At 38.7% G+C, this 14,586-nt stretch overlaps 1 protein-coding gene across 5 annotated transcripts in view; it reads left to right on the forward strand.

Moving 5' to 3' along the window:
• Nucleotides 1-14,586, forward strand: part of erbb4b (erb-b2 receptor tyrosine kinase 4b) — a 180,184-nt gene that overhangs the window by 146,964 nt on the left and 18,634 nt on the right. For all 5 annotated transcript variants that reach the window (XM_086051417.1, XM_086051416.1, XM_086051414.1 and 2 more), the window contains 5 exons: nt 1,394-1,438; nt 2,918-3,050; nt 5,062-5,184; nt 7,020-7,118; nt 10,330-10,515. In XM_086051417.1, coding sequence (XP_085907543.1) covers nt 1,394-1,438; nt 2,918-3,050; nt 5,062-5,184; nt 7,020-7,118; nt 10,330-10,515 — 586 coding nt within the window. The remainder of the gene's footprint in view (nt 1-1,393; nt 1,439-2,917; nt 3,051-5,061; nt 5,185-7,019; nt 7,119-10,329; nt 10,516-14,586) is intronic.

Below are 14,586 nucleotides of genomic sequence, written 5' to 3' on the forward strand. Positions count from 1 at the left end.
AGGTACTCCTTTCTTTCTCATGGTGTGTTCCTCGAACATAAAGTTATATCATGACATCTTTCAAGACCAGAGCAATAAATAGAGATGTGATGGAGAAAATGAGATAGAAGAGAGAAATAACGAAAAAGGAGCTGAGTCCTTCACGTTTCCCTCCATCACTCACTAGCCAGTCATCTCTCCATGCAATATTCAACACTGGTTGGTGAGACAAAATTTTGTATTTTACTCCACGGGGAGCATGTGTCATTCGAGTGTGTTATTTCTCCTTTCCTGAGTGACAGCCCCCGGCTCACTGGAGCGTAACAATGTAGTCATAAATGGAAAACACCGGGCTGACACTTTGTCACAGGTACAGCTTCATAAGCATCTCTCCCTCTCAAGACAAGTCGGGAGAATTAGAGGGATCAGGACTTCAACTATCGTCCTGTATTTTTAACCCTTTCGTACAATCCATTTTTAATGCACACATGGGGCTTGATTCATTCAAGGTTTCCATATGCAATCTTGAGTGCGCACGCAAACAAAAGTGGAAGCTAATCTAGTAGCCGGGCACAATTAGGATTGCATCTGCAATGTGATTTTTCAAATCTGACGTGAGTTGCTATGACTAGTTTTGTGTCTTCGACCAGCACGTTTGAAAGTCAAGTGTTTCCAGTATGCAAATGAGTGCTAGACCATCTTAGGTGAAATTACAGGCGGTGGGGAGACCTTTCACTTAGCGTGAACATTTTTGAAACCTGAAAACTAACAAACAAAATATACTGTCACAAATTGTCTATTCAGCAGACTCGCATGGAAGAAGAAGAAGAATCTTTTATGGTTCTGAATGTAGTTTTTTTTCTGTCACTACATACATTTACTAGCTTGATAGCAGGGTCATACATCATGTGGCTGTGTATATTGTAAAACTAAGGTTCACCTTCCTTCACTGGACTTACCAGAGCCTCTGGAGTGATTTAACAGGGAACACCCATATTTTACGGTTGCTCCACCCAAAGTGCATATCTGCCAAGAAAGTGCATAAATGACAGATTTAAGTGGATGGGAGAATCTGCACAGCCAGAAAGGTGTGTCCAGTAGTTGTGTGGCTTTTTGACTTAAGCACATTGGAGAAAGTGTCCAAGTCAACTTGCAATTTAGCTGCTTCTATTTAGGATCCTAGTACATTAGGCCTTTAGTATGTCCCGTGATAGTTTTAGCATATGTTCATAATGATTGTTGGTATCCAATTAAATACATAGTGGTGCAGTGAGGTTTAATTTGTTCCTTGACCACTCACGCAATACACAGCAATCTTACACTTACACACTTGTTTTGTGTGACTCACTGCAGTCTCCCCATTTTCAGACCTCTGCATCTTTTAACTCCCCCCCCCCATTATGTGTTTTCATAGGTGCACTGGACCAAGACCTCAAGACTGTATTGGTTGGATGGACAGGTACAATATCGCCTTTCGTTACTGCCCAAACTCAAAACCAGAGCATGCTGCATTGCTGTGCACAGAATACATAGACAATCACTTATATTTCCAACTGTTTGGCCTGTTTTTACTTGTTCCCAAGAGTTGAAGTTATTATAGATCCTCATTTGCATTTTTACTTCCTATTGGTTCAGTGACCATGTGGCTCAATATGTTTGTATATTTACTGTATACAACATATATATTTTTAGCCGCTGCTTTACTGACGAATAGGCAGCCTTTTACCGAGGGCAATCGATGGTGAAGTAGATAACTACAAATCCAGGGGACGCTTTAGAGAACTGATGAAAATCTACAATTTCCCTGCTCAACTCGGAGACACGGCTAACAGGATAAAGGAGCAGCAGCAGCAGAATGTAACTCAGCTGACCTGTTGAGCGGATCAGCTCTTATCAGATCTCTGATAGCAGTTGTGGTGATACATTAAATGTCCAGCTCATCCAGCAGCTTGGGTGTCACACATCTTGTAAATCTGCTGTCTTTTGGCAGCATTGCCTTTTGAGCATGATTTGAAGCGCCTTATCAGACATTCATTATCACAATAGGCCAATATTTCAGTGAAGGGCCTTTGTGCACATTTGATTAAGCTGTCACTCCATATTCACTCATCAAAATTGACTATTCTCATCCAACATGATTCTATATCATATTTAATCAAGGCTGCCTTCTTGATTGACTTGAATTACATATTTCTGATGTTAGTGTTTGTCTATGGCGGAAAACGATTGCGTGCTGTAGATATACAGGTACATTGAGTCATGTAAAAGATTTTTACCATCCATCCCTTTTCTATCGCAACTTTCCTCAAATAGTGACGCCTAGTAGATGCTTTGTCTTCATAAGTTGCCACATGCACACATAATGGCGCCCAAACGAATACAGTATATGCCTCCTTTTGTTCCCCATCTGGAAAACAAAACAGTGTGGTGTCACTAGCTGTAATTACCATTGCAATAGTCACATTTGCCCAATGAAGTACACATTGTATCTGATGGCAGATGAGCACTGGAGGTAGTTCTCATGAGCTCTGTAAATACTTTGTGTGTACTTTGTAACCTACCCCCCAAAAAACACAAAACAAAGCATGAGAAAATGGTTTAAAAGAAACACATTTCTTAATGGATAAAACATACTACAAAACAGCAGGGTGGGTAGCGTCACAGATGTACATCAAACGCATATGCCTTGATTCAGTAAAGCAGGTCGGTCTGTGTGATCGCAAAAGCAAGTCGCAAACATTTAGTTCCACTTCTCAAAATAGTGCTCCCGTACTTTTAGCTTGTCGTTAATGTATGATATTCACGCTACTTTTCCATAGCAACCTCTCTGCTGCACCCCAACTTTTCTTATCTCACAGCAGCGATGCTTCATCCATTCTAATGACCTACTGTATGTCATGTTTCCTCCTTGTCTTCCCTTCCACGTTGTTGTCCTCAGAACCCCTTTGATCGCGGCAGGGGTGATCGGCAGCCTCTTCATGGTGGTTATCATTGTGCTGAGCGTGGCGGTGTCCATGCGCCGGAACAACATCAAGAAGAAGCGGGCCCTTCGTCGCTTCCTCGAGACAGAGGTGATTCAAGTCTTTATTGGAAATCAGATTGAAATTGGAGCAATAATTGTGTAACAAAAAATGGACATATATTTTGTTGCTTTCAGATAAATGCTCTTTACACTCGGTCAAATGAACAGTAGTTAATTGTAGGAGGCAAGTTGTGCCACTTTTTGGGCATTGGACTGTACTGTGTTAGTCCCATATTGGATGCTCATAAACATACCTAGAAATGAAAGGAACATATTTATATATGATCAATATATAGTCTTTAATTCTAAACAGTGTCAGTTATACATATTTTCCTTATTATCATCCCAATCTCGTGGCTAAATATTCTCATAGTGAGGTGTACATGATTCGTGACCAAATTTGGTTGTAATAGAGGGTTTATGGCACTATTTTACAAATGTTGGATGGTTATCTTGTGAATTCCTAAAGTAACTAAATACCCGAGGTCCAATTTTATATATTTATAGAATATCGTTTGGAAATGAATGTGTATTTCCAAGTCTGTGCGCGCGTGTCTGTCCTTGTACTAAATAATCTTCCTGTCTCTATATGGTGACCTTGGAGTTATAAAAACTGTCATTAACTCAGAGGCTCAGGTATACCTATTAGCTTTCTCAACAATACAATGCCGTCATAAAAAGGTACAGGATGGCAACATTAAGAGAGGAGGAATTTTCTCGCAATGCGTGTTGAAAGAGGAAAAGTACAGTACTGTGCATTATTCAAGCCACTCATTTGCCCACATAGAAAATTAGGCCTGGTAGTTTGCTTTCTTTACAGTGGCTGGTCCAGTGCTTCATGCGCGGCTGACACGAAAATTGGGAGCGCTGTCGAACATTAGCTTTGCATTTGGTATTACGACCTCCTATTATGGTCGTCACAAAGATACTCCCGTGTCATTTCACTCTGTTAGCAGACTCCCTGCGTACAGAAAAACTGTTCAGGTACTTCATCCATGGATTATCCTCAAGAGGTGGAGATTGATGGGAGAGTGGATAATGGCAGGCATAGTCAAAGGGAAGCAGGTGGTTGAAGGAGGAGTGGGGTAAAGCAGGCAGGGAGTTGAGCGCAGCTGAACTTGCAGAAAGTTGCGGAGAAAAGTCGGCAGGCATGTAATGAGGCACTGGCTTAGAACACGTGAGAGAAACTGAGAAACTCAGCTTGGTCTCTGTTGTAGTGAAGTTTCAAAGAATAGTCAAATCTCAAGTAAATAAATGGAATACTATCGATGATATACTGCGTATTTGTCTATTTTTTGTCTGTGCTTCCTACTGCCCAGTTATTTGCACTTTGGTACTAGCGTGCAGCCTGTTGGTTGGAACCTTAGTGTTAGTTGATACAATGGTATTATTTAACGTTTCAGCACCACTATTTAGAGTGAGAATGTAGACAGTTCCTACTGTGCTAGACTGGCAGAATGTACTGGACAGCTCCTTGCAGTGTATAGGAGTCTGTTTGTTCGTATGTGATTGTTTGTGTGTGTGCGTGTCTCTGTGCCTCTCTCCAGATGCTGATTTATTATTCAGTTTCAATGAAGAATTGTTATTGTTTTTAATCAAACTGTAACAACCAGGAGCCAGAGGGAAACAGGGCTGCCCACCCAAGTCTGTCTGATTTACACTCTGTGATTATCTCCGCCTTCCCTTCCCGCACTTGGATACTATTTTCCTAATCCTCCTTATATTGCTTCCGTTTTGTGTGCTTTTGCTTCTCTAGCAAGTCAGATACCTGCTTCCTCATTGCCTTCCCGTTGTTTTATTTCTACAAGGGTCCTTTTCCCCCTTTTTCTCATTTCCTCCCTCATCTATTTATTGCTCTGCTGTACTTGAGAAGCGATGATACAGCAGCGTGAACTTGAAGTTTGGAGATTCTGTAATGATCTGTTTGAAGCATTTCTTTTTCGTGGTTTTTCGTCACATTACAATGTGAATCCTTATTGTTGTGGGAAGGACCACACGATACAACAATCACTGGAATCAACGGTTCTATAATGACCGAGTGTTATTTTCTGTTTCCTCAGCTGGTGGAACCATTAACACCCAGTGGGACTGCACCCAACCAAGCTCAGCTTCGAATCTTGAAAGAGACAGAACTCAAAAGAGTCAAGATACTCGGTTCTGGGGCCTTTGGGACAGTATACAAGGTAAAGTGATTTCGGTGGCATGGTAGTCAGCTGCTTTGGACTTTGCAAAATAAATTGATACGCCTAATAGTTTTGATCAATTCTTTGAGGAATATTAAAGTGGATGGAAAGTGAATGGTATTACAAGATCATTATTGACAAGAAATTAGTTTGAAAGCTGGAGGCAGAAGATGAGAATAACAGGTGGTAGTGCCCAGGAAGTCCCCTGTGGTCATAATGTAATAGATGTAAAGTCAAGGTGGGAGCCAGTGTGACACTGGGCTAAGGACAAACAGCATATGAAATTGTCCATGTATCTTCCTTTTCTCATCCATCTGTATTTTTGAATGTTTTTGTCATAATTATGAAAAGAGGAGTGTATATAGTATTCTGAAGAACCATACGGTGCCCTTAGCAGAATATTTTTGTCTTCTAGCGTTTACTTTTAACTGGGCATTGCCCTAATCCAGAATTTAACAGCAGTGTAATATTCCCATTGGACATTGCGCTACGGTTTAATAATGAGGTAAAATTAAACATGTTTTTGTGCATTTATGAACAGGCCAATAAAATGTCCATTATTATTGTGGGAGCAGATGGTAAAAACAAACAATAGTACCCCATTTAGGACAATTAGGATTCTGAACTCTTATGAGCTTGCTGAAAACCTGGAGATTTTTGCGGAGAAATAATTTGAAATGCAGTTCATTTTGATTAAATTAAACCTCACTGAGCAATAATTATCCCGACGCATGCTGTTGGAGCGAGTGTATAAAACTAAATGTATCACTCCTGAAATTAAAGCTGTGATCAGAGGTGCTTTCACTTTAGTGGAGATGTTAAGCTTGCTGTCATGCGGGTGTATAGCGGCAGTGCAACGCATTTGGAGCTTGTTGAAAAGTTAAAAGGCACTTGAATTCTCCCTCCTCTTTTAAATGCTTTGACCGTTTTGGCAGCTGCTAAATCACTTTAATCACAGTTGAAATTGGATCCTTCAAAATGATAAAATATTTTTGCCCGTTTTTTCAAGGACAAAATAACTTTTAATCATTCAGCATGCACTATATCATCATAGTACCCGCTACCCCAATGGGATTTTGGATGACACGTTGAAAGAAAGGAGATAAAATAGGTGACAAGGGTGGAGGAGTGAGCAATTTACTAATTGAGGTAGAGAGCATAGCCATTATTGAACAAGAAAGTGGAAAGGTTGTGCAGGAAGAAAGCTTCTGGAGACGGGAGGGCATTATTGAAATATCGTCACTGCAGGGACGGCTCCAGGATTTTTTTTCTCTCCCGGGGCTAAAGGGCGACTTGACCATCACTAGGTGGGCATAGAAAATAATGTATAAATATATTTTAGAATATATAGAATATACATATACCTATGTTTGCGCCACACGTACTGGTTTTAAATTGACATACTTTTATGTTCCATCATATAAAAAAAAACACAAAAAAAACCACATGATTAAATATATAATTATAATATTAACACAGCAACATTATTTTTAGTACCGATACGTACTGTAAATGATATTTGGACCAATTGAGTGAAATTAGAGAACTTCCCGCGGCACTCTGATGTGCCATGGTACAATTTTAGAATCACTGCCCACATCATCTCTGCATGAACTAATTTAACTCAAAACAACTCGGGACAGGTTTCAGTGGGGAAACAAGTTTTACGTTTTCATTTGTACCTACTGTGGATACTAATGTCCCAATAATTTTGTTCAGATGCTTGTTCACATATGGGAACTGGGTTGCGTGTAGTGTACCTCACATACACTGATTGAAATTGTACACCCGCATCAGCTGTCTTCAACTGTGTTGTTAATATTCTTTCTCTCTAGGGAATTTGGATTCCTGAGGGTGAAACTGTTAAGATACCTGTAGCCATCAAAATCCTCAATGAAGCCACAGGGCCCAAGGCAAATGTGGAGTTCATGGATGTGAGTAAATACAATTCGATCCCAGTTTTTTATTTATTTATTGCAGGTTGTTTTCTCTTTAGGCTCTTTACTAGATATACTTGCACAATTCAATCAGATCCAACACAAGAGCTCTTTCAAGATGTTGCCATTTATAAATATAACGCTCATTTGTGGGGGTTTTTGTGATGAGCGATGAGCATTTCTACATTTGGTTACCTCATTAAGCTATTTATTTGAGCCAAAATAGTACAAGCATCGCCTGTATAATGCAGTGGAGTTCTACACCACTGCAATATACCATGTATGAAAGTCAAAAATGAGAATATCTAAAGACATAAATTTTGATGCCGCTCTTGTATTCGATTATTAGTTTGTATGTGCTTGGTTGATTATGAATACAGCAACGTTCCAGTTATATAAAGGTTTGTTTATTTTGCCTGCACTTCCCCAAAGTATTGAAAGAAAAAGTAAAAAAAAAAAAAAAAGGGCTATTGTGTTATACAGGTTATATGTCATATTCATTGTGGGAAAAGTTTTATAAGGATTTATTTTGGTGTCATTCTTTACATCACAACAACCTGGCATTTGAAAAGGGGTATGTAGACTTATCATATCCGCTATGCATTCACCAGATTCCATTTCTCAAACATTCACAGTTCATCTAGTTTCAAAAAGAAAACTGAAAAAGATCAAGCTTATTATCCAGTGATGATGCAATGCAGATGAAATGATTCTCATTAGCACACATACTCATCCTCACAAACACACGCATGGAAAGTGACCCAATTGGACTCTTTTTTTTTTTTTTACACTTACTTTGGCGGTCTAAGAGGAAGTGTTAGTGTGAGCATTTCTGTTTTCATCAGGATGCCTTTGATGACTACCCAGTGTTTGTTATAATTTATGCTTGGTGTGCTTTGAGAGCTTGTCTTGGCAACCAAAAGGGAGACTAAACAAGATTTTATGTGGGCATTGTAGGATAGCCATTTACGTACTATATATAGTCTTTTTTTTTTAGACAAGAGACATGTTTGATACTACATTAAATTGCGTTGCTGAAGTTTTTTTTACTTTTTAAGTAGGCCTAAGGGGACTTTTCGAGTTTTTATTCAGAAATATTTGCAGTAATTATGTTTCTCTTGTGTACATTAGTTATTATTCACGCCATACCAAGCAAGTACGTTTATCTTGCTGATATTGTGTTTCGCACTTAAGATTTGTACAAATAAACTATATTAAATTCCCCTCATAATGAGTTGAAAAAAATACACTCCTGCACATATAAAAGTAGGCACATCATTGACACAAACATCTGCCCAGCAGTCTTCACCCCTGGCGAAGGGAAGTCACATTTATGCAACATGCTGACACCAATTTCAGAGTATCCATAAAATGCACATCAACTCAACCTAAAAGTTGGTAAAAACGTTCAGCTTTTTCGAAATTCAAATCTTGTGGAACTGTCCTTTGAATTTAAGCCATCACATAGTGATTCCTGAATATAATGAAAAAAATATTTTAACAGCAGATGTGTAGTTCTCTGCTTCAATCTCTGCATCATCTTATTATCCAAGCCTTGTGATACTTGCAACGCATTAATCCTCTTCTGTGATATCACCCCTGTTGGTGTTCACTGGAGCATTACAAGATGGGTCGTATATCTGTCTGCCTGATACGCACCGAAGCACATTAACATGATGCGTACTGCATACGTGTTACATTAGGATCTGTCCTGTGATGAATTAGCCCATAACCCCTGTAGACACAGTACTGTACGCTGCGACTGTGTGCGTAAATGCATGTGTGCATGTTGTCTGGTAATATATCATATCGTTTAGCACTATGTTCCTCCTTACTACATGTCATTTGGATATATAAAAAGAGCTTGTACAATGTCTTGCAGTTGGAGACGATCAAGGTTAATATTGACATTGTATTGTTGCCTAATTTGTATTGTTGCATAATTTAAGGCCCTCAGGATGTTTCTCGCAAGAATTCTGGAGTAATGCAACAACCTTGCACAACTCTAAGTCAACCAATTTACCTTATTTAGAATGTGAGCGTGTGGATTTGTCCTGCATGCTCACAGATGAACTTGACAATTGACAATTGTAAACTTCATTATAATGTAGTAGAATTTGCTGTGGGCAAATTCATCAATTGTGTAATTTTTACATGGAAAAAAAAAGCCAAGAATCCTGCAGTGTATTTCATAAAATCTATTATATTTACTGCATGCTCACAAAACAACCTGACAAATGACAATTGGGGCAAACTTTATTGGAATGAAGTAGAATCTATTGAGGGCAAATTCATCAATTGTGTATTTTTTACATTAAAAAAAAAAAAAAAAGCCATCCTACAACCAGCCACTTTGATCAAATAAAATTCTACACTTTTTGACTTGAGTGGAACCTTGCTGCTAGCAGCTTCAAGGGGAAACTTGAGCCTTAAACAGAATAAGGAGCCCTGTGATCTTGGCCAGTTAACTCTGTGCTTGTAAACAGGGTGAACATTCGGCAAGTGTTTTGTGAGTCTTGAATTTAGGATTCTAATTCTCCTTTCACACAATGAAATGACCAATATTTACAAAAACCGTTGCATATGTATACTATTTACTACATTGTGACGACAGAAAAAGTTCAACTTCTTCCCGAGTGAGGCTACAGTATAATATTGACAGCTGCTTATAACTGTAAAATTAGGGCTCATATTGGCCCAAAAAATCTCAAGATTTTTTATTTTTTATTTTTTCCAAGCGTTAGGGTAAGAGAGGATCTGAAAATGTCTGACAGTGAATGCGTTAAGCACAGACAAAACAACATTTTTTTTTTTTTTTTTTTTTTTTTTTAAAGAAGTGAGCTGAAATTTCCACGTTTGGGCAGACACAGACAAGCATTGCAAGATAAAGCTGTTGTTGTTGGAGTCAAATATCACTAGCGCCCAAGGAGGTAGCCTCTCTGATGAACCAAAACAAATGGATTTCAAAAATCCATTATTGATTGACAAATAAAAGGAACAAGCGGAATCTACCTCAGTTTAGTAAAACGTAAAAAAGTACAATTTCTACTTAACATAAATCCTCAAGTACAAAGTCTGTTGCGTTAAAAATCCGCAACCACAATTGATCCGAAAATTTGCTTGAGTAACTGTAGCACGTTACTCCCCACCTCTGCCTACATGTTTCCTTTCCTCCACCGAGCAGAAGATGCAAATGTGTGTCTTTCAGGAGGCCCTGATAATGGCCAGCATGGAGCACCCTCACCTGGTGCGTCTGCTGGGCGTCTGCCTGAGTCCCACCATCCAGCTGGTTACGCAACTGATGCCTCACGGGTGCCTTCTCGACTACGTCTACGAGCATAAGGACAACATTGGATCGCAGCTGTTGCTCAACTGGTGTGTCCAGATTGCCAAGGTAAATGTGGAAACGGCTGCATTTTTAGGCGTAGGCTGTTATGTTGAACTTGGTTGGGTCAGTTTGTTGAGTTGATGGATAAATTGTGGCTTGGATTAAAGTATTTGTTTTTCACTGACCATTATGGTTCCAAACGTTTTTTTTTTCTTTCTATAATGTAATGATGTTTATTGATTACTCCATTCACTGATTATACGAGTTACAGAACACTGTCATAATTCTCATGTTCCGTCAAGAACTTGACCTTCAGTTTTAGGTAATTCCAGTGTCTTGTTCAGGTTTTAGACCATTCTCATTGATGTCGTAATTTAACTCACCTCTTTCAAATCATGTTTCACCAAACAACAATTGAGTTTAGATGGATGTCTTTTGATCCCACTATCCATAAAGATGGAAAAGTGAATTAAAAATAATTTTCCGTTTGTAACAGTCCCAATTTATTTCCTTCAAATAGTGCTGCTCCCATGGTAGAGGCAGGCAGTAGTACTATGTTGACCTTCCACTGGGAAATATTAACCCATCAAACCACTTACTTATACCATTACGCTGTACATCCACCCCATGCTGTGTAACAGAATTATTGCACAGATCGCTCTTTGGCAAAGTGAGTGAACGCAGCTATACATAAATAAATATACTGTTTGCCTGCTGAGAACAGCTGTTAACATGGAGATGTTCATTACACATGAAAGGTGGATGATGATGCATTATTTACTCTGTTTTCTTCTGTCTTAAGAGTGCATGTTTGTAATAATGGCTACAACATAACAAAGGGCAATTCTGTCCCATGTGTGTAAGAGGGAAAAGATGATCCCATTCACTTATGTCTGTACTATATGCAGATATGCCCTCTGCAGCCTTAAAATATGGGTGGGCCCTGTCAAATCTGTGCGACTTAAGCACTTTTCCTCTTAGGTGTGACAAAGGCTGTCCTAATTATATTTTTAATGGCTTTCAATTGCATTCACAAGTCTCTGGGGAAAACGCCATCTTGCCATGATTTGAAGCCAACCTCAACTATTGGTGAATCTTTGGTGTCTCTTTGGTTCTTTGCACATTAATTCCATGTTAATGCACAGTGTGAGAGGTCTGGATGTAAGAATCTCCGTTTTTGAATACACATTCCCATATTAAATGAAACCAGGACACATTATAGAATTGTTTTTGTTGTGGACTTGGGCTTCAGTTCTGTTTGAGCTGCGCAATGTTGGTGTAGTGTGGTCTCTTCCAAGTGACAGAACTTCACTGCCAGAGGTAACTCCCTGTGCTCCCCCTCTGTCACCAACGCCATATCTTCATAATCATCACCACCTCAAGAGATATACTAATGAGCAGATTTATCAGCGCTGTGATGTATGCGTGCTTTATTTTATTCTGTTTTATCTCGCCCCATCTCTTTTTTACAGTGTGCTTTAAAGCCTTGTCACCCTTTGCATGTTTTGTTTCCTTAGTGCGAATGAGTTTTGGCATTAATTTATGACCTGTATTTTTTAAAGTTTCTGTTACCCTGTTTTCATGATATTTGGTGTGACACACGAGCCTATACAACATGCAGTATATAACATGGGACAGATTGTACACGGTCAAGTCAACCTTATGCAACTGTCATATCGTATGTTTGGTCTGATATTTTAACTAATATTGGGAGAGCTTGAAAATGTCTCATAAAAATGTGTCTGGTTTGCTGTGAAAGTAATGGACGTTTAAGAATATAGCATGTTAACTGGATACAATTTGTATTTTAATGCTGACTATTTGAAAAGATACCTTAAACCGATATGTGAAAATATGTCATGCTGTGGTTTTTATTAGGCAAAAGCTTGTTGGGGGCAGAATTAGCTGCATGCTGTTTCTTCATTTGTGTAAAGATTTCAGAGTACTCTGCAAGGGAACTATACTGTGAATCAGTTTGTACCTTTTTATTGCTACTAACAAACCTTAATAAGACACAAAGCTTCACGCACTATTGTGATAAGCCAATAGCAATACAACTGCCACTTAGGGCTGGTCGGTTAATTGATTTTGAAGATTTAGTCCATTCCTTGAGGCGATTTTTAGTTAGCGGACTCCATGGTTCAAAGCGCATGCTCACTGATATGCACTGTTGGTACTAACAACATGGCTGTGAACAGAGAGGTGGTAGTTTACAAAAACACAGAACCCATATTAGTGAATATTTCAGACCCCTTTCATGATTATTTTTCAAAATTACAATTAGTGACTAATTCCTGCTAAGAAAGAGATTAACCTTAATATGATTTTTTTTTTCCTGTCAGGTACCTTTTGCTTTGTTTCTTTGTTAGTGTGGAAGTCCATCGATGTTAGTGTGGAAGTCCATCCATGACAACTTAATTAAAGTATAAAAAAAGTATAAAAAATAACAAATCATCAGCAACATAAAAACAATTAATACAGATTTATTCCTGGTGCTCATCTTTCATAAAAGACGATTCGATACCTATCTTTTTTTTTTTCCATTTTCTCTTAAGGCCATCTCTTATGCCCAAGTTCCAGAACAATTGCCTTTAGTTGTGATAGGAACAAAATCTCGTGAAAAACATAACCTTCACACTGATCTCATATGGTAATATGATTGTGTACAACTCAATTAATTATTAAAATGTGTTATACATGAATTCTCTCCTTGAAAATTCATTTTGATTTTCCTCATAGCAGGCTCTTCACGCTTTGTTTGTAAAGGTTCCTTTTCAAGCCTATCTGAAAACCTTAAATGGTATCTTTTCAAAGCTTGCAGCTCTTTTCCAAATCCCCTGTGATGCTTTGTTAAACTGTCCGAGCTCAAGGTTGTTTTGGAGTGTATTGCTTAGCAAATGACATCAAACTATTGAGGAACGTTCTGCTCAGCTTCCCCTAATTGGCTGATCGGTTTGGCATTGTTAACTCATTTTTTTTTCCCAACAAAAACATTTAAAACTTGTATGACTGCAGTTGGCTACATGGTCTCAAGCACACCCACTCCTCTATCCTGGCACGTACACAGCGACACACCCCAAGGCTCAGAGGAGGAAGATGTAGAATATTTATTCTCTCTTCTTGACCTCAGCTTCTCTGAAGCTTAGCACACTCACCTGTAATATGTCGCCTGTAGATTCCGAGGTTGACGTTCATCCACTTCCTGTATAAAAGATAGTATTATTTGCAAAAACATCAAAGGATCAAACAAATTCGGAATAAGTAAGCACTTTTAGTAGAGCTGCAGTTGATGGGTGGAAGCAGTTCAGAGGGTAATGTACTTATAGTCAATAGGAGGGATGGGCAACTAAATGTTGTTGATTGTCTATGACAAATCCAAATGTTGTGGAATCCTATTTGGTGCCATTGTTGTATTGATGGTATGATGCTCTGGAATATATAGTGGATGTTAAATGAGCACTTTTGTTGAAAAATAAATTGTATTTTGCATCACAAATGATAGAATGAAGTCTATGTTGCAGCGACTGCTTATGATGTTCATCTGTTCTATAAACAGATGCATTTCAGACTGTTCAGATGGTCGCTTTACTTAGAAAGACGACCTTCTTTTGTTTTGCCACTTTTGCAAATTTGTATTGACAGTGTGTTGTTTATTCTTAGAAAAGCATATACACTTGATGTGTTGTATTTCATTACAAGGTACCGTACACTGTACCAAGTGAAAGTTTCAGTGAGTGCTTACAAGAAAAAAAAAAATTGACCCAGTGTAATCTTTGTTCCCAGCCAGCTACCTCGAGCATCTTGAAAATGGTGGTGTGGCAAATACAAATATTCACTTGAACACTGACAGATGACTACATCAGCAGTGTTGTCAGGAATCATTCAAAATCTGAATAAAGAATGGTAGACTGCTGCTACACATTTAAACCTTTTTGTATTTACTGTGCATTGGGCAAAGTGCTTTGTGATATCTACTGCAAGATAAATGTCACACTTTAAAGCCCATCCTGTGGGAATACATTATAGTTTAGACCTGAAATGGTGAATGTTTTCAAGCAAAGTGTGTTTCAACTCGTCTGCCTCGTTGCAAACAACCCGAGGCGATCCCCTCGCTGGAAAGCACAACCAAAATGGGCT

Source organism: Filicampus tigris, chromosome 14 (assembly GCF_054856515.1).
Source record: "Filicampus tigris isolate MCC_2025a chromosome 14, RoL_Ftig_1.0, whole genome shotgun sequence".
Classification (NCBI taxonomy): Eukaryota; Metazoa; Chordata; class Actinopteri; order Syngnathiformes; family Syngnathidae; genus Filicampus; species Filicampus tigris.